The sequence below is a fragment of the Magallana gigas genome, chromosome 3, assembly GCF_963853765.1.
Source record: "Magallana gigas chromosome 3, xbMagGiga1.1, whole genome shotgun sequence".
Classification (NCBI taxonomy): domain Eukaryota; kingdom Metazoa; phylum Mollusca; class Bivalvia; order Ostreida; family Ostreidae; genus Magallana; species Magallana gigas.
The window spans coordinates 4,283,709-4,308,013 of record NC_088855.1 but is presented as its reverse complement, the minus strand read 5'-3'; the positions used below and the strand labels follow the sequence as shown (position 1 = coordinate 4,308,013).

Sequence of the window (24,305 nt, the reverse complement as noted above, 5' to 3'; positions counted from 1 at the left end):
AATATAAGCGTAGGTGTATTTTCAGTCAGCAAAATTCTAAAGTTCCAGGGTAGGGGTCCTCGATGTTTACAATCCCAAAAATGAATAGTTAATATTTTCAGGCCCCATATCTTAAAAACTACAGATGATCACATCCCCATATTTTTACAGTGATAATGGTACACCACTAAAAGATGGTCCTATAAATTTAAAGCCCCAAATATGAATGATAAATTTTGCATTGCGAACTGCGAACCATTTGAGTTGCGAATAGTGTTGAATGAGTAGGGCCCGAATCTAAAAATCTAATAACGACCACATTACCATATTTTTACAGTGGTAGTTGTATACCACTAGTAGATAATCTTGAAAATTTCAGGCCCTTAATATGAATTTTAAATTTTTAATTGCAAACTGCGTTCAAGAACGCAGTTCACTTTTCAATTGCGAAAAACCTGTATTTTATGAACTAGAGATGACAACTTCACCATATATTCACAATGGTATACCACTAGTAGATGACTATGAAAACTTTAGGCCCAAAATATGAAATATAAATTTTGAATTACGAACTGCGTTCTAAAACGCAGTCACTTTTGAAATGCGAATATTGTTGGCGCGAATCTAAAATCCTAATGATGACCACATTACCATATTTCACAGTGGCAGTTGTATATTATTAATAGGAGATGACCTTGAAATTTTCAGGCCCCAAATATGAATACTAGTAATAAATTTTGAAATGCAAACTGTGTTCTAGAACGCAGTTCACTTTTCAATTTCAAATAAGCCCGAATATCAAAAACGGTTATGTGTTTTCTATCCTACATATTTTAATTTTTTTCGAATTTGCATTTTAAACCTATCATATTGCTCTTACAATTTTATAATTAATCTTCAAAGTTTGCTAAAACAGCATTATCTCAGAAAAAATAGTATTTTTCTGCAGGGGTTTTTTTTTTTGGCCAATAAAAATTTTAAATATTTCGATAGATTTTGTTCAAAGGAATGAATTTAAAGTTTCTTAGTGGGGGGGGGGGCCTGGACCTGGGATCGAACTTTGCAAAAAACCGACATAAACTTTGAAAACTGATTTCTTTCATATCGGTTAATTTTTATATAAAAAAAGAGTAAGTCCTGGATAGCTCAGTAGGTTAAAGCACCGACTATGTCACACGTTATGTTTTTGTGCCCTGTTTCACTAAAAGGCGTTCGCCCGGCGTAACTTTACGCCTGGCGTAAATCTGGACTTAAGTCAATTATTTTGACTAAGGACGGTCTACGGTCCGTTTCAATAAAAAGGCGTAAATTAGCGCCCGGTGTTATATAGTACCTTTTCCCCCTAGCCATCTTTCCCCCCGGAAAAATGGCTATATAGCAGTTCTTCCCCCCGGAAAAATTGTTATATAGCAGTTTTTCCCCCACGGAAAGCTGACTATATAGTGGGCTTTCCCCCTTTTTATAGCCAGATTACCCCCACGGAAAACCTACAGTATAGTGGATATTCCCCCATTTTTACTTTCCGGCCATGTTTATTGCGGACCACTCGTGACAATAATTTGCAATAACTGATATGATATTAATTTCTCACAAAAAGGATAATTATGGCATTTATTAATACATAGAATAAAATACATGGTTTTTCAACCCCAAATATGAACTAAGGCATGCGCCTTCATAACATGCATGTGTCATCATCGTTTATTTCACCTGTTCTCATCCCTTTTTGGAACACCTTTTACACGGATTTCGGAATACCTCGAATCTTTTTCATCTAATCGATGCTTATCCACAGTTTTGACTTCGACGTTATGAACACGCGAGAACACATTTGAGTGAAAATACGCTGGTTTGGAAATTTAATTTTCCAATGTATTACCATCAATGTATAAGCTTCTCCCAGAGAACTAACTGACCAATCTTGACTTAATTGTGTAGAGGAAGGGAATAAAAAGTGGAAATGTATTACTCCCTTCGTCCAAAAGGTTATCAATTTTAAATTAATACCGTTAGAATTGACGATCTTAAAAACAAATATATATTTCTTCTGCTAAATATCAAACGGGAGACAGGATGCAATGATATGTCAGATGAGAAACTGAAATGTTTAGTTTTACTTTGATTGATGGGGTTCTAAATCATAGGTAAGGGGTATTTTAATTATGTATTAAAAGCATATGTGAAGTTAGTGTTTACCATTTCGTTTTAAAGTTACGCATATTCATATTTTTAAGCACATTTCTACGAAACGCGAGATATTATGATTTTAACATTTTAAAAAACAATGAAATGTCTTCACAACCAGAACAATGTCGGTATCTTTCCTGGTTACTTTGGAAAATGTGAAATGGATCCTGAACTAACTTTATGTTTATATTGTCACTCACTATTTGCTAATTTTTTCACTTTTAAGTTTGCAACGTGATTTATAAATATACAATTTTGAAAACGATGCCATATAAATCAAGATGTACGATTCCATTACCTAAAAATTTATACTATTTGTTTCATATTTTTGCAATCAAGATTTACTTGTGTACCATATTATTTCTTCGAACAATTAAACAAGGGTAATTAAAAATACAAAACAAAAAAAAAACCCTCAAAAAACAACCAACACATATATTGTGATGAGCTGACTTTTTTTTTTTAAAATATAAGCTTGTTTTTCTAATCAACTAACAAGTAAAAAGGTCGTATATGCGCTTAGGTTGGTTATTTATTTTTGATTTTCGGTTTCTCCTTTTATGAATAAAAGTTCATTGATTTATTTATCTAATTATCTATTATATCATTAGTCATCGTATGAATTGATTAAATGTTTTGAAGAATAATGAATTTTACCCGCGTACCTTTTTAAAAAATTTTGTTTGTAAATTAAAAAAAAAAAAGCAGCAAAATTAAAGTAATTTTCAATCATTTTGATAAAGAAATATGTGAGTGGTTGTGTATTTTTAAATGATGGTTTTACTTTTAAATGACCGTAAAAATATGTTCATGTGGTCATCTATAGTTTTTGAGATATGGGGCCCTAAAAATACATATTCTTTATAATTGGATTTCAAACATCGGGCTCGAAAACAACAAAGGCTCCTACCCTGCATGGGGGCTTAAATTTTCGGTGTCATCTACTAGTGGTATACCACTATCACTGTGAACATATGGTTAATTGGTCATCTCTAGAATTTGAGATTCGGGTCACCACTCATAGAACACTATTCAATCATTATAATGGGGTTTTAAACATCAGGCCCTGAAACATTAAGGGTCCCTACCCTGAGGGCTGACATTTTCAAGTGGTAAACCTTTGCAACTTAAAAAATATGGTGATATGGTCATCTCTAGTTTATGAGACATTGGACCCTAAAGAATATGCACTATAAATATTATAATAAGATTTTACAAATCAGGCTCTGAAACATCGGAAACAAAATTTCTCTAAAACAGAGGTTTAGCCTGGATGAAATTTTCACAAACAGACAAACAGTCTGATAGATTTATCAAGAATTTCTTTAAACATTCTCGTTTAATACAATTTCAGAACACAGAATTATGAATATAAGTGTTTAACTTGTAAAACTTTTTTCAATAAATTACCTAAATTAAATTCTATGTGTAATTCCATTACACACATGTTCAACTTTCAGCATCGTCTATAAAGATGATAAATCGGCAAAACGAAACTTAACCTGTACAGTTGAATGCAAATATACATGTATGCAACATGCAACATGGGAGTGTAGAAACATTGATTTTAATCCTTACTGGATTTCCATAAATATTTTTTATATAATCTGAACCAAAAACGTGCGGGAGAAACCCTACTATGGGGGGAAAAGCTACTATATAGTAGTTTTCCCCCCGGGGGGAAAGGCTACTATATAGTAGGCTTTCCGAGGGGGAAAAGCTACTATGGGGGAAAAACTGCTATACAACACCGGCCTAAGTTAAGCCCAAAACCTACGCCTACCCAAGGGTGATAGCCAAACGCTCGGCTGACTCCGTTTATCTCCGAAAAGCAAGAGAGACTCTATGTTTTGTCGGATATTATCGGAGACAGCTGAGCGCCTGGTTGAACGAGACTACATTGAACTCTAGTCAGGTTCCTGAGACCTCTCTGTTTTATTATTATTAATAATAAAAACAGAGGGGTCTCGGGAACCTGACTACATTGAACTCTAGCGTAGGAATACATATGACTTCCAAAAAATACCTGCAATGTTTGTACCATTTAAAATCTTGTATTAATAAATAAGTTTTCTTGAAAAACAATGCTCCAGAATACATTGCATCCGATTTATCGATTATTTTGAAGAACTAAGTGTTGTCAGCGGTGTTGATTTGTGCTTAGGTCCAAACACTGTTTCACGTTCGGTTTGCCCGAGTAAGTCAATAGGAGAGTTTATTAAAATCAACTCCCAAAAAATATAATTGACAAGTTTCAATCTTTCTTTATATCAATATCTATAAGGTATATGCATTTAAAATAGGAAACTTTTTTCACAAGTTTATCAGATATATAAATAACATACAAACATGGTTTATAATACAAACGCGCATAGCAACACACCAAGGACAAAGAAACGGCTATTGTGTGATTTAAAATGCTGTCTACATTATAAATAAATGAGTTTTGTGCATGTATCAAAAATCTTAAAATCATTTAAAACGATTTCAAAATAGGTTTTATCAAGATTGTCAACAGCGCACGTTACTATGGTACATATTCAAAGCTTTTGGTATGGAAATCTGGATAAATAAACCAACAAAAACAAACAAACATACTCATGAGAACAGCTATTTTAACTTTGAATTCTTCCGAGAATATTTCGAAAATTCTATGAAATAGCTTGCATATTTTGGCAAGCTAGTGCTTCGATGACTTTTTTTTATTGTATTTAATTTGCTGAATTCGAATTTTTGTTATTGAGTTGAACCACGAACTTAAATATTAATCGAAGTACATTTTGCATTAAAAGGGTCATTATCCACGATATACGTATCCTTTTGAACTGTGCTTTAAATGTAGGCCCTCAAATAACAATGAAACCACAATTCACATGTTTGCTGGAAGAAATGGATAAGTGTTTGTGACTGATGACCACAATTTACATACGTCTGCTCACGTCATTAAATAATGGGAGAAAGGTTTAGGGAAGGGTGTAAATAATACAATATTTATTTTATATTAAATATAACAGAATACTGCTATTTTTAGTTATTTCATATAGACTTTGAAGCTAGGAAAGCGAGTTATTTATTTTTTTCTGCAATGTTATTCGATAAAGTAAATAAAACTATAATTGAGAAATTAATTCAGTTATTTGATTAAATTTAAAACACTTACATCATAAATAATGCAGCAGGAATGTTCAATTTCTTGTGGCAGGTCTGTGCTCTTCAACCAAAATGAACCAGTCCTAAATGATTCCTTTTTGGACATGCAACTGAATTTCTTATACAAGTTTTAACTTAATCTTCATGCACAATCTGACATTTAAAAATCAATTCTGAAGTTTTTTATTTAATTTTAACAATGTACATCTGTCGTTCAAAAGGACCATTTTGTTTATTTCAACACCATTCATTTAACCAAAACACATCTTAAAACCTGTATCTGTATCAGCGGATTACAGGGAAATATACTCAGTACTCATATTGAAGAGACTTCCATAAATTCCTTGAGTTAAAATTTCCCCTTTGAAAATTACACTTTTTACAACCAATTTTGCGATGTCAATTGTTCTTGCAATCCAAAAATTCACCTTTTGCATTATTTTTCATTGACTTGTGTTTGTAAATCATCATTCACTATTCAGCTCAAATGGTCTTAAATATTTAGACATTTATGTTTTTATATATAGATCTGTATATGGCATTTATTATAAGAATAATATCTGTAGATTACTTATATTCACATACGAGTGATTTAAAAATACATCAAAGACAAAGAGTTTATTACCATGTTTTACTACTACAAAAAAAATTTGAAGGCTGTGTGTTGGAACTGACATAATGTTTGAATAATGAAAAGCACTGAAACAGTGAAAGCTGTAATAGAACCTAGTAGAACAACATTCTTCATGAAATATCATAGCACTTTTATCTAGGGGAAAATATCAAACTGATTCCGATATTTGTAACTCTTAGAAGACTATGAGTCAACACTGCATTTAAAGCTAATTCAAAAATATCAAATAATCTCTGTATTTCATAGCAATAAAATCTTCAAATAAAAAATCAAATCGGACTGAAATAAAACCCTTTAGAGTCCCATATAATGAGATGCAACTAAATTGAGATTCCAACAGTTTTTGCAAAAATCACTGTAGTGTATCAAGTTTAAAAAAAAAGAAGAAGTTTGAAAGTGTGCCAAGTTTAATGTATTAGAGGTTTTTGGCTGTTCGCCAAAGTTATTTATAGAGGGAAATGAGAACAAGATGTTTGATTTTAGTTTTATTTGGCGAACAGTGGCCGTGGCAAAGTACTTTGTGGGATGCCAATAACAGAGAGTGTGAAACCACATCAAGCAAACATTTTACGTACAAAAAAAGAACATTTTACTATCTTCACAGATTAAAATACATGTTTGCTTTGTTATGTTTTGTTATTTATTTTGTTTGCTGCTGGCTTTTACTAAGTTTTTGCAGAATATTACGTTGGAAAGACCTATTAATAAAATGTTCTGGCAGGCAGTAACGTGACGCTTGCGCACACCAAAGCAAGTGAGGCCTACATAAATTTTGTCAAATACCAATTTTTGTTGTTGAGTTGAACCACGATTTTTCATGTTAATTGAAGTGCATTTTCTAGAGGCATATTGAATTAATAAAATCTTTAGTCATAGTTTACGTAATATTGAAACAGTTCTTAAAACTAATTACACGAAAATTTATGCCACCGAATAATATCACGATTCACATGTTCGCAAAAGATTTCAACTTCCTTTATTGTGTATGACATACATCTTATTGCATTCAGTTTTAAAATGTTTTTAACAAAGTATGTGAAGGGATTTAGTAACAATCTGATATTAGCAGCGATGAATATGTAGAATATTAATGATATTATCGGTTTAACTACAATAGTTGTTTGAATAATATACCAATCATCACATACATTGTATTTTGAAGGCATAGTGCAAAATCTTCCCTACGTTACAGGGTTCTTTGACACTGTTTTCACAATATAGCTGTATACTAAAGTAAATTTAAACTGTTTCACTATCTGTAAGCGTACGGAATTCTTAATTAAACATGCATCAATGAAATATATATGTTGTTATCAAAATCGGGGTTCACTGTAGAACAAGTGGACGTCTAAAGTATAACAAATCTTTCTCTAATTATATTACATACATTAAAGGAATAAAGAATCGTTCTCCGAGCACTAAGAGGTGAAAGTTTTAGCCGGGGTGTGGTCAAATCCAATGAAACCCGAAGGCTTTTCTGATAGATTTAATCACGCCCCAACCAAAATTATCACCTCATTATATTATTTACAAAATTCACAGCAATTGTGCGATTAAATACTACTATATTGATTATGCAAACCCCGCTTGCACCTAACAATAAGAAGTTCAAATTTGTCGGACTGTACAGTACAAAATCGATTTGTATAGTGTTATCACAGACATGTAATTTTTTTCGTATCTTTGTCTTTGATAAGACTAAAAATCGATATTACATGTACATATACTAGTATAATGTACAGTCCAATGAATCAAAAAGTAGTATTCTTAGGGTGCAAACGGAGTTTGCATGATAAAAAGATATGAAAAAATCACATAAATATATGAATATTCTATAATCATATCGTATAATTACTTAAAATTACATAAATCAAATCCATCATTAAGCCCTTTGGGCATTACTGGATTTGTCCACGCGGCGACCAAAATTATCACCTCACAATACTCAAAGAATAGTTCCTTGTATAATTTTTTTTTAAAAATTATAACTTTTTCTCATTAATAAGTAAAACTCTAAAAAGTTGTGAATTCCGCATTTGTTCAATGCATCAGGTTGAAAAGATTTAGCTGGTATTGTTACATGTGTAAATGATAAGAAAATTCAGATATATTTCTTGTATCGCCAGAAAAATTGGTCCAACGGACCAGTGGATTTGCTTCGTTATATTCGTAATTTATTGATAATATCCGTATACGAATTCGTAATAGCGAATTCACTGTATACATGTTTCCTTTCAACTGACTACAATTTTGGCTTATTAGGGCTTAGAATTAAAATACATGTACAATCTCTTGATACCTTTATTAATCGGATTGTGAATTGAAGAATTTATGTGAAAATAAATTTATTCAAACTATTATGATAAATGGTATCTTAAACCTTTTAAACTGTAAAGAAATTCGTTATATAGGTGTTGAATTTCGTTATTATTCACCTCTGCAGGACTCAAAACCACTTCGCTACATGTATATCAGTAAATTCGTTATATCCGAATTCGTTATAACCGTAATATTTTGAAAAGACTTCTGAAGAATTTTACCGGAGGACTAAAAAAACCTCGCATTATCCGAGATTTCGCTATATCCGTGTTCGTACTAAACGAGTTTTACTATATAAGTAATACATGTACCTCTGTATGTCCATATTACTTCTAACTGATATGAAAGTGACATTCCCTTGTGTTTTTATTCAAAATTAATCCATCATCAACAGGGTTTGATAGCTTTTGTTTTATTTTATAACGTTTACAGTGTAAATGAAGATAACATAATGAGTTCGGTTTTTACATTAAACTGAGACTTTCACTCTCTGATAAGTTGTATGAAAAATTTGTAGAAACATGAATCAAGACATGTGTTATCCATGCTAGATATTTTAAAATTTTAACAATTCTTCAAATACTTCTTTTGAATACAGTATGACTAATCAAATTACTGTTTACACACCAAAAGTTGTCGTTAAATCTAATTCTTCATACATACTTGTTTATACAGCAGTGTTGTGTCAGCGTACATACCAACAGCATTGAACTAAAGCATGAAACTCATCAATAATTCAAGTTGAGTTGTCATTGTGGCATACACATAAACATTAAAACCAGAAAGGATACCATTAGCAAAGAACATCTCTCACTATTCAAGGAAAAATTACTCATCTTGAAGATACTTGCATATATGAAGCTGTAATAAAACTTAGTGGAACTATACTTTATGATGTATCATAGCACTTTTACACGGGGGATGTCAAAGTGATCCCTAAATCTGTGAATCTTTAGAGACAATAAATCAACACTGCATTAAAGACTCATTCAATAATACATTGTATCAATACTCCATTTTCAAGCAGCAAACCTACAAACTAAAAACAAAACCAGATCGGACTGAAATAAAACCCCTTTAGAGTCCTATACGATGAAATGCAAGCAACTTAATTGAGATTCATATAGCTTTTGCAAAATCACAGTAGTATAACAAATTCAAAAACACAAACATCTTAAATATATGTATAATAGTTTATATTTACATTCAGTGTATATTTCCCCTTATCTTTGCATTGAAAATATGCGACGTTCAATTTTCTATGAATACACTCTGCTAATCCATGCGCACAAATAAAAACGTCTTCACTTGTTTTAAGTATATATATTTTACTTAATCTTACATTCCCCTTCTAGATGTGGTTAGAAAAAAGGTTCCACACTGGACATCCTTACCACCAAGTGCGGCTTCATGTCAAGATCTACTAAAATTTGGATGTAAAATCAGCTGTTCTGGGAATTGCAAATGTTTCTAGTCCGAATCACTTTGCATAGCTCTTTGCAGCTGCAACTGGTCAGACGATTAGATCATGTAGGTTAAAAAAATAAGCTGTTTTAGACGCATGCGCAGAGTGTTCATATATAGAATGAACCTCTAATTATATCATACAACAAATTCTTTTTCTTAATTTCACAGAAAATTAAGATGTTGCCCAGGTATACATAAAATATCAGGAAAACATTACGAAAAAAGACGCCATTTTGAAATATGAGGCAGCCATCTTTAAAATGACCAACCTTGAATAGCCAACGATATTTCTCATTCAAGTAATGTTCAAGGAACCTTGATGCAAAATTTGGTGCTTGTCTCCACAAGTGAAATACTTTGCCCACTATCCGCTACACTAAATGTGTAAAAACACTACGACCTCGCCCCTTTTTAATCATCAAAATTTACCCTTTAAAACAAAAATATTGTGATATTTATATACAGAGCTCATTCTTCTAGCTGATTTTTAATCTGCATATAACTCGATGGCTGACTCTCAGATTTAATTTTTTTTTACTATTAGAAATGCCTTACTAAAGCATTGTTAACATCAAAATTAAATTAAAAATGAATTCTGACCAAAATCACGATAAATCCAGACACATTTAATTAATAAAAGTTCTGTATCATTAATTATATAAAAAAATTCTCAGCGTAACAATAGCTAATAACTGAACTGAAACCCTTAGATTGAATAACAAATTAAAACTCTAAGCTTTAAAACTTTTGTTTTATTTTGTAACAGAGTAAGATAACATGAGTTTATTCAATAGACAGAGACTTTCACCCTCTGATAATTTTCATGAAAAAATTGTCGAAACATTACTAAAAAATGTCGACCACATCAGATTTAAAAAAAAATAAATATAACATGTCTTTAAGTATTTCTTTTAAACATACATGTAGCATGTCTAAACGGCTGCTTACAATGTACACATCAAAAGCTGTCATTACATCTAATTCTTCCTACATGCATGTATAGTACAAACAATGTCGTATTAGCATACTATAGTCTATCCCAAGTTATTGCTTCCATCACTTTTTGATGATTATTGATAAAAATACACATACCTATGAAAGAAAGTTGAAATCGATGAAAGGGAATATATCTAAGCTATCTTCTTTGAATAATTATCATTTTCCACTCATAAAAGTTCACAGGAACGAAAACAATTTTCTTATGGAGATTTATAATGGGAAATGTTTACATCTTTTCTCCATTCGGAAGTACCGGTACTCGGGATACCTCGTGCAATTTTTCAACGTTATCATCCGGGCTTATTAATGGCTGAAGCAATTCAAAATCCCCGTAGACTTTTCATCTTGGGATGTGTATTAAAACCTGAAGCGGTAGAGGGGGCGTTTCAAACAAATAATTTGGACATTTTTCATATTAGTGGATGGACATAGTTTGAGCACAAAGGTATTTATGATTATCAAAATATCAAAGCAAAAAGTGGTGGAAGCAAAAACTCGGGAAAGAGTATAACAGCATTGAACTTCAAAAGCAAAATCATGAAAATTCATCATTAATTCCAGCTTGGTTGTCATTGTGGCATACAAATAAAATTCAAGTATGCGCTGACCCCAATAGAAAGCCATGCGCAAAGTACATTATAAATCTTTCATATTATTCAAGGGAAAAAAACTTATCTTGAAGATATTTGCATAGATTCCTTTTGGAAATTCTTTAAAAAAAAATATCTCTTTCCTCAATACATACTTAAGCTTTAAACAGCATTTTCGTGATGTTATTCAATAGTTCTTGCAATAAAAACCTTTGGCAATATTTTGAAAACTACCAGTATATTTGAATTACAGTCAAGTCGTACCCAACCCGACTCGCACCCAAACCAACTCGTACTCAAATGGTCAGGTCGTACCCAAAACTATGTGGTTCACTCGAGTCCTAGTCCTAGATCTCAGTGTATTTGAATACGGGCAGATCAATATTTATTATAAGAAAATAAAATGAATGGCTTTTATTCGTATGTTGTTATGTTTTGTATATTATCGATAACATTAATATGTGAATTGTAAAACAAATTTAAAAGAATTTGTTATAAAAATCTAGTATACTATAGTTCTGTACTTGAATGCGAACGGATCAAAGAATGATTATGAGCAGGTTAACTATCATCAGTTAAAAATAAAATTAATTGCTTTATGTGATTCCGTTCAACCGATCAACCAATGAGTTTGTCAGCACAAAACTATGATAAACATGCTGCTCATAATTAAGAAACACACATTTTCATCACTTTTGGAAGATCAACATGGTTCGAGACAGGTGTGTTTCCTGCAAGAAAATGGTAAGTAAATCACTATATTAGATGTTGTTTTATAATTAAAACATATTTTATAAAAAAATAAAATATAAATAAAAAACATAACATATGAATGAAAACTATTGAATTTTATTTTCCTAGTATAAATATATTTTTCCCGTGGGTACGAGTTGACTAGTGAAGTCGTACTCAAATATTTGGGTACAAGTTGGTTTGGGTGCAATTTATTCTCAATGGGCCTTAATCATCAGATATTATTTTCATTTGGAACTGTATTTGACATTTATCAAGTGCATTTAACCTTGTAGGACAATATTTTTTATGATGCATAATTAGCACTTTTAATCTGGGGGAATGTCAAAATGATCCCTATATCTGTGAATCTTTTAAGACAATAAATCAACATTGAATTAAAAACTCATTCAATATATCAATCAATAACTCAATTTTCAAGCGGCAAATCTATATATTAATATAAAAAATCAGATCTGACTGAAATAAACTCTTTAGAGTCCTACATAATGAAATTCATGTTATAGAGATTCCAACAGTTTCTGCAAAAATCACAGTAGTATAACAATTAAAAGAAAACACAATTAAAGAACAAGTATATCATAAAATGCACCATTCAATCCCAATATACAGTGCACCATATAATGGTGAAAAAGACAGCAGTATTATGCATGGAATGACTGACCCATCAAGTAGATCACTAACGCACACTGAAAGGATTTACATCAAGATGGAGGGCCTCTTTGTTTACATTGATAAACAAAATGTAAATTTAGTTCTTTTTTTATCCAAGGTCACAGTTCACAGTTAAAAAAATTCTGAGATTGGACACATGGGTCATCTTTGACCTGGTCTCCTTATCATACTGTAGAAGACATATTCCCCCGCACAGCCGGATGTTTCTTAGGCAGAAATCTTCATTGGATTGTATCTGAGCTCCCCACTCTTTAACCTTCTCCGTAGTTCTTGCCAGAGCAGCCTCTTTTCTTTCTTGACCTTCTTCAGAACCCCTCTATTCTCCATGGCTCTTCTAGAGAGGTACGGAAGAACCTCTTCCACCGGTCCGTAGGGTACATACTTGTACACCGAGTACTCAGCCTGACCTGTGGTAGCAAAACAGTAGTCAGTAAAAACAGACAAGGAATAATCAGACATTAGCACACACACATCAAGAGGATTTGCTGTACTATAACTAACAAATATCAGAACTAATTATAAGCTGATTACCATTAAATGTTTGGTAATGTTCTAAAATGGTATTTTGAGATCATGTAGCATGTCATCATATCACTGAACCAAACTTGTTTGTGTGCCGTTATATTTACCTAAAGGAAAACTGATATGGTCACACATGCCAAAAAGTTGTCCGTAACAGATCAGTCTATCTTGTGGTCCAATGCTGTTGTCTTTCATTCTGCAAAGAACAACAACAGCATTTGATAATATTCAACTGTTGTATCTAATTGCCTCTAAATTCAGAACCATTGTCGACCATAAATATCTTATCATAAAGATGAGAAGGTCAGAGCAATAGAACATGGATCTATCAAATAAAAGCATATATAAAGACAGTCCTTCCTCACTTTTCGACACAGAATCTGACAGTGTCTTCGTTGTGACTGGCCACCATCACTGCGATCCGTCCCTTGGGTCTGTGGTTGATCTGGGTCATTATTTCCTCCATTACGCTGTGGTAGCTATGGGTGGTGGAGTTAAAGGTCGGCTGGATCGGATCCTCGTAACCAATGGTGGCTGCTCGCTCTCTCTCCTACAGTATAGAGATAGGCATTAGCACTAACAAGCTATTAACAAGTACCCTGAACAGGGTACTCAACACATACCGGTATACAGTAAAAACCTCTAATACCGAAGTGCCGTTTTAATCATATTGTGCCTTTTCATAAGCAAGTTATTTTATTTAGCAGATATAAGTCGTTCAGTACACTGTATACGATAATTGGCTGGAAAGTTCTATAATGAAAACAATGTTAACATATTTTACGAATCATTTAAGCTCATATTTGGAGTTCATAAATTCTAACTAGTCATTTTTGTATATCCAAAAATGACACAGCTAAAATCAACAACATGATATATTATTAATAAAAAAATTCTGAATCTGTCTTAATTTGTATCTGTCCTTTATCAAATTCTGATATTAACAAGTTAATTGTGAAGATTCTTTAATGCAATTAAAATGGTATCATGAACATCATATTTATCCTTTCATATCATGTATCAACCCCATCATATCATGTGTGCATTCTGTTTTAGTGTGCATGAATCCTATCCTGTAGTTTATCTTGTAAAAATAATGTTGCAGGTACTGTACATACAAAATGTTTACATTTAAAACAAGAAAATGAAAATTTATGAAATTGAATGGCCAATTCAAACAAAATATTTAATAGAAAACAATACATTACTGGGAAGTGATTTAATGATACTTGAATGAAATTTTTTTAAGGATATTTTAAATTTTTAGTAGTTTTATATGATTGTATTAGCTATCAGGTATTGGTATTACAGATACAAGCTATATTGTTGCCTTGATCAGTGCTTTGCCATGCCTTCTATACAATCAAAACTTATCACAAAATTCCACTTACTTGCTCCATATAGGCTCCTCTCACAATTTTGGCTCCAAAATAGAAATCTTCCCGTTTGGATAATTCCAGATCATGTGTGACTGAGGTGAAAGCTTTCTATAAATTTCAAAAAATAAATTCAGTTTCACATACAGTATTGCAATGTGCTTAAAAAACAAAGTGAAATTTTCATTTATATTCAATTTGGTTATATTTAAAAATTAGTATGTAAATACTTTACTAGATTTAGATTATTTAAAGCTTCTATAAAGAAAATTAAAATAGATATTCAATTCCATTTGTAAAGCAAAAACAAATGGGATGTTCACAGAAAGATGCAATGCTTATTTTCATGATCCAGATGTAGATTATCAAAGAAAAAAAAATACCAGAGACATTTAAGGAAATGGTCTTTGTGAGAAATATTTTCAATGATGAGGCTCTCATTAACCTCACGAAAACGTCTAGAATGGGAATGTTAGTTTAGAGTACATCTCTTCTATCTGACCTTGAGATAGCACTGATAGGTGTTAAAGATGACAGATTTCTCTTTGTTGAATTTCCTCATCATTTCAATGGTCAGTCGACTAATGGCGGGCTGAAAGTACGTCTGTTCAGCGTCAACCATCACCCGCACGTTCTTCTTGATGGCATACTACAAAAAAAGACGCTGGATGACACAGAGGTATTCAAGAACATATAAAACAAGAGCAAAACCATCTAATACCTTTTAACAACACTTAACCATCATAAAAACCTCAGTTGATACTTATCTTTTCAAACCATGTTGTTTTTACTTAACATTTAAACTGCGTGTTTATTTGATTTAATTCACTGCTACTAAACATTTATATTGTGTGTTTAATTAATTTAATATCTTTGTAATTCAATGTTTTATGGTACATATGGCATCTGTTGGACCTTCATTCTGTCCAGAATTACCTCTGCTATTTCATTGAGCCTTGACAACATCTGATTGAGCTGTTCCTCCTCCTCGACCTGGAGTGAGGCAACCAATGGCTGTAGTTCTCCAGTCTGAAATAAATAATACTCATAGGTATTATGCAACTATATTTTCATTTTCCAGTGTCTCTGTCTGACAGGGATGGGGTAACTGAAAATGGACCATATATTACAAATTTGATTCTAATTTTATCCTGGACACTGAGACACCGAGATCAACTTTGTAATGTATGGTCCAATACACTTAATCAATGACTATTTTAATATGACAATGACCTGACCGGACCATGGGGATTAAGACTATTAATAGAACATGACCATAACCTGACCTTGACATTAGGAACCACCAGGTGGCGCCCCATCTGTGTGTTCATGTCCAGCAAGTTGTCCCAGTCCAGTAGGTCTACCTCCCTAAAATAAATAGACAAAAAAGATAAAGTGGTGAGACCGGGAAATCATCATCATAATCTATGTGTATGAATGATCTGGCTCTTGATGACAGGTGTATGAATGTGATTTCTATTAATGTGTAAATCTATAGACTACACATATGGTCATGTACCATGATTATCTCTCAAATGTAAGTACATGTATTGTTGAGTAATTTAATTCTGGTTGCAATGCCGCATTTGGTTGGCTTAACAAATTCATTGATTTCGTATAATATAGCTTGCCTACATCCCAATACGAATAGTAAAACATAATATTAATTAATCTGCACAATGTAACATTCGATGTTTGCAAATATTAACACATTTTTTTTAAATAATGTGCCTTATTATCTGCACGATTTTAGCAGAAAATTGAATTATAAGGAATGATTTTGATATCTACCTATGTTAAACAATATTTAATGTAACTTGGGTCAGTTTACAACTTCTTTTATAAGTTGCTTTGTGATTTATAAAGAGTGAACAGTCCAGGATTCTTTTATATTTCAAACATAGGTAGATATTAAATTCATTTCTTAAATAATAATAAATATATATAGATGAAAAAAAATGTTCTTAGCAATATGAAATAAGAAAATAAGTGAAAAGTTGATACAGACCTTTGGAAAAGGGTGGTATTTGTAGTCTAATAATTGATTATTTTTAAATATCTCTCTGAAATTGAAATACTCTTTAAGATAAACCTAATCACATGATGGCTTCATCATGAATGTCATTTTGCTGAAAAGAAATAGCCAGCATTACACACACAACATGAATAGGTAAGGCTATGATCCCGTCATCCTTATCAGACTCTAGTGATGAGAGCCAGAATATATGACCACAGAAAACAAAAGAGCATGATTGTGTGAAATCAACTGATAATGAGAACACAGGTAAGTAGAGAGCTGAAACGTCCATAGAGTAGCTTGTCAACCCAAAATAATCATTAAAAAAATTTATGATATGTACCCTCATCAACAGTTTAAACTGACATACCCATCACAAGTAACGTCCAGCAATGCGAACCATCTCTTTCTGTCGTCACGTGTGACCTGAACACCGAAATCATTTAAGGTCGTCTTAAAATCCTCTTCAGAGAATTTGGTCTTATCCCTAGCGAATTTCTCAAAGAAGTTTCTCCATGATGTGATGACCTCCGAAAGTTCAAGCTGTAAATGATCAACACAATTATGTGAGGGATTTGTACACAGTTTCCTTTTTTACTGAATCACTGTATTACATGTACATTATACTGGCAAATTAAGCACGCATTAGTTGACAAATGAACAAATGAACTGACCAGAAACTGTGGTCTTCCCAGGGCTGTCATTTTAATAGCAATGAATCCAGAACCATCCGGCACAGCACCTAAGTTGTTCAAGACACAAGACGTCAAAAAGTGTTATAATTAATAACAGCAGTAGCCCCATGACATTAAACCAGCAAAAGTAATGCTGTCCTTGTGAATACCTATCTTACAACAAAACATCTTAAAAATTAACGTTATCACTGAGAAGTTTAAAAAAAAATTGATGATCATAGTTTTTTTTTCTACTGTACTTATTAAGCTATTAGGCACCAAATTCATTCAGGAAGATAGGACCCTACAGTTAGTGCCAAGGAAATTCAGTTTACATACTAAGTTTCAAGTTATCTGCAGCCAAGAAACTACAAATCCTGGCAAGAGCAACAATTACAGAAAAAGTCATTATTGCCTTCAAAACCAGTTTTAAATCCTTTTCATCTCTCCTTCACTACTCATTTTGACTTTAGTGATTATTTTCTTTGTGCTACTGCTGCAAAAAATATGCTAAAACAGCAAACTAAATTGAAAATTTGAGATTTACACACCCAACAGCTGTTTAAAGAACAGATGACACAGAGAACTACTGACCTGCAACAGCGTCAATACAGTCCTTGAAGGTCTGAAGGTTCTCGTCACACTTTGCCTCGTCCTCGTAGAAGTAAGTCCTGGCACTGACCACCCCCTCTCTTCTGTCCAGAAATTCCTCGTGAGCCTGGAACCGAAGTGCATCCGGAGCTAGAGAATCAAAAATTATAATCACATTAAGCCTCATGCTAATTACCTGACATTCGTCTACAATTCATTTTATTTCTACTTCACAACCACATCTTCCATTTCCATTGAACTGATAAAAATCCATATTTTTACATTCAGCATCCAACATCTTTGAAAGATATAAAAGTTTTAATTCAATTCATCTTCATTCACATTATGTTTTTAAAAAAATCATTTTTTGGATTAAAAAAATGTTTACATGTATGGTCCTTCATATATAATTACATTCATTTTTACCATTTTAAGGTCAGATAGATTAATTTGGAAATGAATAAATTAAGTACAAGACTGTGCATATTACACACAAGAAGGTCTAGTGTGTTCTTTAAAATGAACATGGTGTACATGTATGATATTTCGTTGATTGGTTTATATACCCTGGTGAACAATATAGTATACTGCAACCCAAGTACAGGACTTCTATTAATTCAATTAATGAATGGAATGAAATTTAATTGCTAGCTGAAAAAACAGATTTGCTGTCTCTTCAATATTAAAAAAATTGAATCAGTTCAAACACACACAAATATTCAGCTAAATTTCAAATCTATCACACTGGATGGAAGTGAACACCCGGGTTATTCATTGCCATCTAATGAATTGTGTCTGATGAATATATATAAAGATGAATATATTAACATAAAAGAGATGTCAATTCATAATGAATAATATTGCGTGGCGTAACATCTCACACTTTGTGAACACGGCGATATGTAATGACCACAATCAAGTTAAATCACTCCAGCTTTACAACCTGTTCCACTTACGATTCTTTCGTTTTCTTTTTCTATCCACTGCAATAAAGATGTCGATGTTACATTACGCCTTAGACACAAATACAATATCTGATCCTGCAGGCTTTCTTAAGTTTGTAACTACACAACTGAATCTCCATATTCTCCACTCAATGAACTAAACTTTCAGAATTCAAATGTCTAGCTTTCCTTGAAACCACTAACCATGTTTGACAAGGTAGAAATATCTAAATAGCATGGGTGATTCTAGAATTTTTGGATAGTCATGTCCAAAATGATATGTAGAAAAGTGGTCTTAAACCAAGCATAACATGTATCAAGCCTACAAGACTAAAACAGCTAGTCTAACTGAAAATACTGCATCCATTCTAAAAAGAAAAAGAAACCCTCACAAAATATTGCCAGTACATATGTATCATTATAAAACAAATGTACATACACTGTAGGCAAGATCCTAATACACTTTACAACATGAATTATATGAATGTGGTAGAAAGAGATATATGACTACACACTAGATACTAATAGACTAAGTGATTGAAAATAATTGAAAATTAAAAAAAACCAGTCAGTTGATTCCAGGGAAGTCAGTAGGATGGAAAAAAGTAGAGAAAATATGTGCATGAATACAAAAATATCTAATGATATTATGTCTATTACATCGCTCTTGCAAATGTTTACATCATTCCAAGATTTTTATAGCCAACAGGATATATACTTGTATCCATGGCGATATATTACGTGACAGAGAGTAACTTATATACCGCTGTGATAACAATACCATTGGTCAGATTGTGGAGAAAATCTCTCATTCCATCTGTTTATTAATTGAAATATTAAACAATCAATTGTATACATTTTGTTAAGGGTTGAATTAAAAAAATGTGTATGGTTTTAACATCAATTTACCAGAAATTTTTAACAAAAACTTCGCTGCCAGTTTTCTTTTTTTGAATTTAAAAATTCATATAGGTGTTGGCAGAAATAGGTAATTGAGAAATCAACCTTGAATATTGATGAAGGAATTCTTTGACATGAAAGTTTATTTAATAAGATATAGAATCATTAGTTTTTATCATACATAACTGTCATAGATGAACCACTAAATGAATATTGAAGGAGTAGTTAACAGAGGGTTTGATGGCACCTGTAAAACCCAAGGTGTATATAAATAGGTATGGGAGTGCTATCATTTGTTAGCAAGTATACTTCACTTCCAGTGCACACATCTCACCAGTTCTAGGCTGTGGAACCTGGGGAGCTATATATTATTGACAAAAATTAATCTCAAGGCTGAGCTCCTGTATAATTCAATTCTAAGAAAATTCCACAATGAAAATTACTGTTCCTTCAATCAGCTGTGGAAAAAATGCACTAAGTACTGTTATTAAGTAAATGGCATACTGTAAAAGTGGTTATTTGCGCTGGTGGTTAGGTACGGGTTTTCTATGATCAAACAATAAGTGTGGGTATTAAATACGCTGATGCATGATTTACCACTATAAAGTTTTGATTTTTTTACCATACATGTGGGGGCATTTTACATGGTTTTAAGCTTACCGCGTAGCTAGTATAGTGTAAATTTCCCCTAACACGTAAATAACCACTTTTACAGCAGTCTCGAGCAGTCATTTACTGCTATTGGTTCAGCATTCCTGAAAGTCTAACAAACATTTTTTACATGTAAATATACTGTAGGTCTGTGAAGGCTGTAAACAAAGTAATTTGAACATGAAATTATTTCTTGTAAAATATTTTGCTCAATTTTAATGTCCCATGACACAATTGTGTTTTAAGAACATGAAGAAAGACAAATACTTTTATGAATCAGTCCACAAACAATCAGGGCGAATGAAGCGAACATAAAACAGAGGGCAAACATTACCCTGTTTACAGAGTTTATTTGAGTTCCGTTAATATTAGATATTAATGAGTCTGTAACTTACATTCATCACTGGGTCCTTGTGCACTAAGAGGTTCTAGATCAGGGGGTGCACAGCTCCTGTTAGAAGAAAAATAAACATCAGTTTCAAGAAAGCATGCGCAGATCTAGAAGAGGAGGGGGGGGGGTCAGGAGGGTCCGGAACCCCCATCATCCCTTACAAAATTCAAATTTCTTTGAATTACATTATAAAATTACCAAAAATATGCCTCCGACACCCCCTACCCACACCCCTCGCAAACTCAAATAACCATTGGACCCCCCTGGAAAATTTTTCTCGATATGCACATGAACAGTTTTTCAAAGATTTTTTATCTTGTCAACTTTGAAGTTCAGATCTAAAAAATAAGCTTGGTTTTCAATTCAAAATTCCTCTATTTATGCAACATCCCTAAAGATTCCAAATTTTGATCTTCATTTCATCGACAAGTTTTATACATCTTTAATTTTTAGCATTGCTTTTAAGATAAACTTCGAGTATCCCCCAAAACAATCCTCAAGAACAATATCTTGTTTTTCCGCCTAGAACTGGATAGAGGCAATTTTATTTCTGGAAGTTTCTGAGTGTTTTTACTGATTGGACAGTTTAAAGTACATAAATAAAGATGATATCTTACTTCAACTCTGCCTCTTTTGCTTCTTTGGCAGAGAGGTCCTCCTCTACACTGTAATCCAAAATGGATTTGACACCAAATTTGCGATTGTTATTGACGACTGGGCGGATGGTTATTTGATCCTCACCAGCGACGAAATGGCCATAGAATGTAGCCTTCATGATGTTACAGAAGAGTTTTTTCCCTAATACTTTGCGGCTCCATTTTAAAATCTAGAATAGGCAAAAATGAGTTGCAAAGTTCAACATTCATGAAGTCTTAAAAATCTATTCATTGTTGCAAATATCCCATGATGTATTAATGCCCTAAGAAAATTTCGATTGATAGGTCTTTGATAAATTGCAACAGATTTATGTGGGAATTATGACCGTTAGTAGAAATAGATTCGAACTTCAGTCTACAAACCAATGTTCTACCGACTGAACTACAGGGCTGACCGTCTAGCTAGAACCGGTAGAAGTTTGGCAGAACTGTACTTACCTTATCACACACTATATAACATGTTTCTACTTAAACAATATTTTTTTGAGTGATTCATGTGGGTTATGAAGATAGGGACAATATAACAACGTTTCTACTTAAACAATAAAATGTTTTTTTTTAAGTGATTCATGTGGGTTATGAAGATAGCGATCATTGCAGAAAAAATTAACATAACCCTTTTGTTTGTATTTACATCTTTTTTTAAACTAGTTTATCACTCATAATCAGAATTTATCCAATGTACAGTAAAGAGACTATAGACTGGTGTTAGGTACATCAGTTTCATTAAATAAAAAACTGCCATTCTTTTATGTATGAATAATTAGGTTGCTGAGAGTTTTTATTGATCAATGAACTGGTAACAGGTTAGAACTGGATCACGTATATTTCAGTCCTGTTAGTATCTACAGAGCTATGAATGACAATTGATTTTCTTAAGAAAATAGAGAAAATACTATATGGATGTAAATATTTTGATACGATAGCAAGAGAAACAATGTTAATCTTGTAACTTCAAAAACTGTTGCAATTATTTATTCAGATAATATCATCATTAACTTCTCTGGCATTGGTTTTTTTCTTTCAAAAGTCCATCAATTTTTTATATTCGTGATACACAGGTGGTATAGGACCTTAAGTCATTTATGTTTATCTAAGAGACTGTTTATTGCATACATGTATAACAAATGTATGTACAGATTTAAGCATGTTTAAGAATTATTTGAATGCAAGAATTATTTGAACTGAACTAGAGCAGAACAAGATTGAAGTATCTACATGCAGCACATGGACCTGAACCATGAATGTATGTTTATATAATGTTCACTGAATTGACCTTCACCGAGTTCAGTGGAATTCAATTTTAAATTGCCATGGTTGACAGATTGTCAAAATATGAATAGGTCATGTAAAAACAATGAATTGAAGAATTCAGGTAAGTTCTTTGGCAAATAGGCCATTCTACACTACGTCTATTGGGTAACGTTGGTCTCCTGTAAATTTTCTTTAGTTAACTGGACTCTTTGGATTAAATTTAAAGGATTGTTATTGAATTATGCTTGTGAATCAAAAAATTGGTGATGTGCCAAGTCTTGGCGCAAAAATTAAAACCAATATGTAACAATAAAAAAAAATACAAGTTTAGTTTTCATTTCATCATGCCTATAGTATTGACTGTTCTAAAGGGTCTATTAAATCGACATTAATCAATTCGGCAAACAAACGCAGTGATGGCAACTCATAATACGTAATAGCCATTATGTAGTTTAAGGAAGCTGAGGTTACGCAACACATCTCACAATTTTGTTGTTGTTGACAAGAAATGGGATGGAACACATGTTGAACACGAACAGGGCCCTCAGGAGTTCTGGCGTGGTCTTGCTCCTATATGCCTCCTTAGCACTGTTAAATGACAAGTCAAGAACTGGCATTGGATGTTCCCTGGTTGAGTTGTCATGTTCAATGTTTGAAGTCCCTCCCGCAGTCACAGATTCCTGGTTCAGGCGTTGAGTTGAAGTAAACTTACTCCTCCCTAAATGACTAAATTGTAGTTGTAAATACTTTCCCTCTAAAATCCGCACATGGGGCGAAACATTTCGAATTAGTGTAGACCGTAACATTGCCGCCATGCCTCAACATTCGTGTAGTAAACAACAAGGCCCGCAACTCTAAAAACATCCGGATAGAACCAGTGTTGTTTCACTTTTGGTACGCCTCTAGAATTTTCGTCTTGTTGTACGACGAATCCGAGATTTGCGGAAAGCATCAAAAGACCAATCAACTGTTTGTATTTTCACACACCTCTTTATCACAAGATAACCCCCCCCCCCCCCCCCCAAAAAAAACAACAACCCAAAATAACAAAAATTGTACAATCAACTTAAAATTCTAATATCTAGGACAAGCATTAGCACACAACAAAGACGACTAATATGATACATTTACATGAATGTACTTTAGATTTAGTAGATTCTATCAATCAGGGACGTACGTACTGTAGTACGTGCATGTACTGTACGTGCATGTGCACGTACATGCGTCTTTTAATTAACTAATTGATATTTATAAAATTGCTCAAAGTTCCCCAGGATGATATAAACGTTATATATATGTACATATCATTTTTCAAAACTTTTCTTATTTTGCCCCCCCCCCCAAAAAAGAGTTTACGTCCGCTTTGCAAGGTCACTGCGCCGCGGTTCGTTGTTGTCTGTTCGTGTTTATAATGTGTCAACGAACTATATACATGAATGTTGAGTGGATAAATGTGTTCCGATTTAGAATAAAACTGTTTGACAAAGGAATAGTTCTCTGGCGTTCAACGAAAAACCCCGACGGTCTCTGAAAATTGATGTGCACTGATACGCTCAAAGTACAATCGGTGAGATAC

At 32.8% G+C, this 24,305-nt stretch overlaps 1 protein-coding gene across 4 annotated transcripts; it reads right to left on the bottom strand.

Annotated features, from left to right (window-relative positions):
• Positions 1–10,983: 10,983 nt before the first annotated feature.
• Positions 10,984–23,591, bottom strand: LOC117692575 (proline dehydrogenase 1, mitochondrial). 4 transcript variants are annotated; one of them, XM_066078159.1, is made up of 15 exons: positions 23,215–23,591; positions 21,437–21,645; positions 20,824–20,879; positions 20,112–20,138; positions 18,890–18,916; positions 17,937–18,083; positions 17,343–17,410; positions 17,039–17,211; positions 15,938–16,019; positions 15,588–15,680; positions 15,154–15,300; positions 14,667–14,762; positions 13,641–13,825; positions 13,383–13,471; positions 10,984–13,160 (listed from the first exon to the last, which is right to left on the bottom strand). In XM_066078159.1, the coding sequence occupies exons 1-15, from the start codon at positions 23,542–23,544 to the stop codon at positions 12,961–12,963; spliced, it is 1,929 nt and encodes a 642-aa protein (XP_065934231.1). In that variant the 5' UTR covers positions 23,545–23,591; the 3' UTR covers positions 10,984–12,960. The 4 variants fall into 4 exon arrangements, with proteins under 4 accessions (XP_065934231.1, XP_065934232.1, XP_065934233.1 ...); XM_066078160.1 differs by lacking the exon at positions 18,890–18,916; XM_066078161.1 differs by lacking the exon at positions 20,112–20,138.
• Between the last annotated feature and the right edge of the window lie 714 nt (positions 23,592–24,305).

Bases quoted from the DNA above. Each gene is read 5' to 3' on its own strand.
- LOC117692575 (XM_066078159.1), bottom strand. From the start codon at position 23,544: ATGGCGGCAATGTTACGGTCTACACTAATTCGAAATGTTTCGCCCCAT. The intron at 18,084-18,889 runs GTAAGTGGAACA...TTGATTCTCTAG, and splicing joins AAAAAGAAAACGAAAGAATC to CTCCGGATGCACTTCGGTTC. The intron at 13,826-14,666 runs GTAAGTGGAATT...TCTATACTGTAG, and splicing joins GAGGAGCCTATATGGAGCAA to GAGAGAGAGCGAGCAGCCAC.